General features: G+C 32.0%; 1 protein-coding gene across 1 annotated transcript; it reads right to left on the bottom strand.

The window, feature by feature from the left end:
• Positions 1 to 1,028: 1,028 nt before the first annotated feature.
• On the bottom strand, positions 1,029 to 3,763 carry LOC133678258 (uncharacterized). The gene is made up of 3 exons (XM_062100522.1): positions 3,441 to 3,763; positions 3,036 to 3,158; positions 1,029 to 1,391 (listed from the first exon to the last, which is right to left on the bottom strand). Exons 1-3 carry the CDS (start codon positions 3,700 to 3,702, stop codon positions 1,234 to 1,236), a joined length of 543 nt encoding a protein of 180 aa, XP_061956506.1. The 5' UTR covers positions 3,703 to 3,763; the 3' UTR covers positions 1,029 to 1,233.
• Positions 3,764 to 4,859: the final 1,096 nt, after the last annotated feature.

Here is a 4,859-nt window from a genome sequence, read left to right as displayed (position 1 = left end):
GATACAAATATCTATATAAAATTAGGATTAGTTATGTAAATAAGATTCAAACTCTATAACAATATAAATAGGACCATATACTACTATGAACAATGATCAACTCTATATATTCAAAATTCTTGCAATTTTATCTTCTTTTTCCATATGGTTTTCTTTATTTATTAAGGGTCCAAAGTCTGTAATCCCATATCTCATTTGATTATAGGTAGTCATAGCCTCATAAAATTATTTGGCAACAAGAATGAAATGTCCTCTTCTTTTCTTATCATTTTTTTTTATTTTAACTTTTTATTTTTTTTATTTTTGCTCTTTTCTCTCTCTAATAGCAATATAAAATAGAAATTAATTTGAAAGCCAAATAAAATAAAAAGGTTTAAAGTTTGTAAAAATATAAAGAATGCGATAAGAATATTTTTTTTTTATATATTTTTTTCATTTTTAGAAATTAAAGTTTGAAATTTGTCAAAGAAATTAAGCTAGAAATTTAATGTGTACAAAATAGACTATATCATTCATGGATTAAACAATGTTTGGAGCTGTGTTTAGAATACTTTCTAAAACATGATTGGATAGGGAAAACATTAATTTAATTAATTTTGGATGATTTTTCATGGTTTTTTCTTATGATATTAAGATTATATAAAAAAATCCATGTTTTTTCAAAGGAAAAGAATTTTTACCCACGTTCCCAAATATACATCAAACCAACAAACATAAAAGATAGGCAAAAAGAAAAAAGAAAAAAAAAAGATGTGATTTTATCACCATCTAGTCGTGGTATAGATTATTGAATATGGCGGTGGATTCTGTCTACAAAATAATTTATCAAGCCCTTGGCCCTAAGCCCTTCCAATGAAACCATGATTAAATCAGTCATTCCAAAAAAAAAAAAAAAGAGGGATAAAGGGAAGTAAATGTGCTGGTCTTTTTGAAAAATGCAGATGCAAAGAGTCTTCCACGATAATGATTCATCCCATCTTGGACCAACAAACACTCCCAGGGAAAAAAGCATATGAAGGAGATGAAGGTAGCATAAGAAATTACAAGGGTCCAATTCAATCAATTGCATTCAAACATTCGGCTAGGTGATACAGTTTCAGTCAGCAGATAGCATATCAAAGAAACGTATATCGAGATGGTGTGTGCAAACCTCATGGATGAAATTTTATGAGGCCAGATGCAAATAATAAGTTGTTCAACTTAGTTCCAAAACGGAATTTTAACCCTCGGCAGCTACAAAGATTCGTTGCTAAATGGCAATTTGCAAGCAGCCACACGGTCTTTTGACTTGAGTTGGCCAAGCATTTCAGCAATAGTTCTGCAACGACACTGGTTTCCAGGCCTGATGACATCCCCATAAACAGCCATTTCGATTATGTCAAGCTCCTTATCTTCAAGTTGAAAAAGGTGTCATTTTGCATCCAAGAGTAAACCATTTGAAAAAAAAAGATAAAAAAAGAAAAGAGACCATTAGAAAAGCACATTATGAAGACAATGCACAAAACATGATGACCACTAGCACAAGATCCAATCAGACTGGGGAAGTGAGGAGAGATTGGGTGGGGGTAACAGGGCGACCTGAATGCTGAACAAGCTAGGAAAACCGGCCATAAGTTTAAAACATCCTAACAGGATGATGTGTTAGGTCCAAAGCACATACACATACTCCTACTATAGGAACTTGAGCTCGATATCTATTGCACCTAATGCTACAACATCATTAATGTCCCACTATGATGCTTACTTTCAGGGAATATATTTTGTTTAGTCAAAGTTAAACAAGCATCCTGAAGTATAAACCATTTACTATCCTCTAGCATTTCAAATTATTCAGATACATATCCAGCACAAAAGGACTCCTGAAAACACATCATTCATTGAAAAAGTTCAAGTCTAATGTGCACTGAAAGTCAAATGGAATGCTGGATTGGGGAAGAACGGAACACTTAAGATCATTCAATATGGTTGACAAATGATAAAATCTTTAGAAAAGAAATAGAAAAAGAAGTGCTCACAAACTGAGACGTGGCATCACAGCCAACAAGGTTGCAATCACTTAAAAAATAAAACATCACTAGCCATGTCCTGTAGCAAGAAATTTATGTAGGATTTAAGAGTGCCATTTTCCAATTCAAAACTGAAAGGGAGACAGACTACTCATTAATGTCCCATGCGCTTTTTGCTTGCTTTCCTGTTCTTTTTTATTGAGGAACAAGTAATAATTATCTCCATAGTGAAACATGAGCTGGCTAGTACTTAGTATCTGGTAAATTATGGCATGGATCTGGCATATCTAAGAGAAGGAAAAGTGTGCCTAGAGGACAGATGAAAGGAAGAGCATCTTTCCAAAACCTGTCCCCAGTTTTCATGTGCTTGCTTGACTCTTCTGTATCAATAAGAAAACCAGGACATCTAAGACTGAATAGATTTTCAGACTAAAATATGGTCCTTCAATTTCTAGAAAGTGGGGAACTTATACAAATGAGATAGGTGATACAGAAAACAACTTAACTACAGAGACCCCAACCCAACTTACGTTAGAAATCCCCAGCCAAATTAGGTAGATTGACAATTTATAAAGTTGCTAAAGCTGGTTATCCCAAGAAAATACTAATCTCCTTTGACCTCACAGAAATACAAACAAGGTTTAGGCAGCACTACATCAAGCTGCTAATAATGAATCAAGAAAACAGGCTAGCTTTCCATTTACTAAGCTGCTCTAGAAACCAAACCAGCTTCACAATCACTGTTAACCCCACCACCCTCAAAGAATAGATGGCCGTAGGCAATATACTTAAAACAGTTTCTATCAACTCAAATCACAAATTATAAATGATCATCAGAATCCTTTCAGTTTAGATACAAAATTGAATGATAGTTGGGTAGCAACAGACCTTCCTTCATTGGTCTCAACTAAACTCTTTGAAATTCCATGATGAATTTCATAGCAACAAAATAGGAAGATAAAAGGCAAACGAAGAAAAATCAGTGGACAGAATCGCAGAGAATGAAAAAGAAAATAGAAAAAGGCATACCAGTGAAATTGATTTCGCAAGAGTAACCTTTCAATTGAGTTTTGTCCAACTCTTGTCTGTTAGATTTAAACCTATTGACCCTTGTTTGAAGAATTTGACAATTATCTGCAGTAGATTCACCACCTACAGAAACAAAACCCAACAAGCTCAACACAAAAACTTTAAACAATTCTCTCGTTCCGGTTTCCAAGTAAACTGATACTGATTATGTAACAAACATACTTTAAACTAAATTCATGTTCTAAACGGAATATTAGTATTGCATCAGTCAGTCGCTATCCCTTCACCTAGTGTTGTTAACTTGCTCGCCCAGTTCCTTCCTAACAATTTCTCATGCTATTTTAATCTCAATATTTTCTAAACATTAATTAGAGAAAGAGAGAGAGATAGCGAAGCAAAGAAGACCTTTAGAAAAGGGAAGGATATGATCGTATTCGTAACAGAGACAACCATGACAGTTGCAAAAGCGCTTGCAAACAATGTTTCCAGCAGCGTCCTTGCGCCATCTCTCTGGGTGTCGACCAGGCACTATTTCTGCCTTTTGCCAGCACATTTTTTTCACCATTTTATCAAAGAATCTAGGCCTCTGATCCTCTCCTCCACCGCCACCGTTACTATTGCCACCCCTGTAACGCTGCGGCGAAGAAGAGGAGGAAGAAGAGCTCATTCTCTTTCTGCCTTTTCCTTTCTCCTATTGCCCCCCATTCCCAGCGAATTTGTAATAAAATTCAAGCATTGGGGGACTTTATTTTACAAAAATATTTACACAAAATAGTTTTTAATTTTTTTCTAGTTAAATTAAATTAAATTAAATGAATAATTATAAAAAACCTCCCATATATTTTTTTTAATCTAAAATTTTAGTAACTTCATTGTATTTTAGATTCCATATTTCAACTTCAAAATAAAAATTAACCATATATTTACAAATTGAGAGTTTTCATGATTTAAAAAAAAGTTGAATAAAATAACATCAACAAGATATTTCTGACTCCTATCACCCTCACGAAGAGATTAAATGTTAAAACAATAAATATCTTACTTTTATATTTAGTGTTTGTGGGTGTGTCGTGTTTTATAGAGAGAGATTGGAGAGAAACAATTATGTTTGGGGAGAGAAAAACAAGATTTATAAGAAAATTATACAAATTTACATTTATTATTTATGAAGTTAAAAATATTTTTTTTTATCTAATTTAATTTTCCTGCTGGCAAACTTTAATTTTTCAAATCTTATATTGAAAACGAAACATTAACCAAATTATAAGACTTTTTTTTTTGTAATTATGCCTAAATTAAATTACAAGAAACCTTAATGGTGTGGTGTTTTTATGTACATGCATTTCAACATTGCATCACGTGGGGATAAATACTTTGAATTGTAATAATGTTTCCTTTAATTTTTTTCTTCTTTGATCATTAATTTCTTTTTAATTTAATTTTTTTAATGTTAGTTGAAAATTAAACTTAATAATTTATTTAATTTTGTTATGTAGTTACCATGATATAAAAAAATCTGATATTCGGTCCAATAATGCTAAAAAAATCATTTATGAAAATTGAAAATAAAAAAACTAAAATTGTTAACGAGGTGAATATACAAGGATTTTTCTTTTAAATTGTTCATTTAGCGTCTTTTCAAAGATTTTGATCTATATAATTCTTTTGTTTTTCTTTTTAATCTTTTTGTTTGAAACTTTTACATTTTAGTCTAAAATTTTATTTTGTTCACATTTTAGTGATTAAGTTTGAAAAAATAAGGAGAGAGTCAACAAAATATGAAAGAGGAGAGAGAGTAATTGGTTGGTGAGATCCTATTGACCA

The sequence above is a fragment of the Populus nigra genome, chromosome 18 (genome assembly GCF_951802175.1).
Source record: "Populus nigra chromosome 18, ddPopNigr1.1, whole genome shotgun sequence".
NCBI lineage: Eukaryota > Viridiplantae > Streptophyta > Magnoliopsida > Malpighiales > Salicaceae > Populus > Populus nigra.
The sequence above is the reverse complement of the archived record's forward strand: the minus strand, read 5'-3'. Positions and strand labels throughout refer to the sequence as shown.

What these genes read in the sequence shown, in the direction of transcription:
- LOC133678258 (XM_062100522.1), bottom strand. Translation starts at nt 3,702, where the DNA reads ATGAGCTCTTCTTCCTCCTCTTCTTCGCCGCAGCGTTACAGGGGTGGC. An exon ending in TATCCTTCCCTTTTCTAAAG is followed by an intron (nt 3,159 to 3,440) that starts GTCTTCTTTGCT and finishes TTGTTTCTGTAG; the next exon opens with GTGGTGAATCTACTGCAGAT. An exon ending in TTGCGAAATCAATTTCACTG is followed by an intron (nt 1,392 to 3,035) that starts GTATGCCTTTTT and finishes TTCAACTTGAAG; the next exon opens with ATAAGGAGCTTGACATAATC.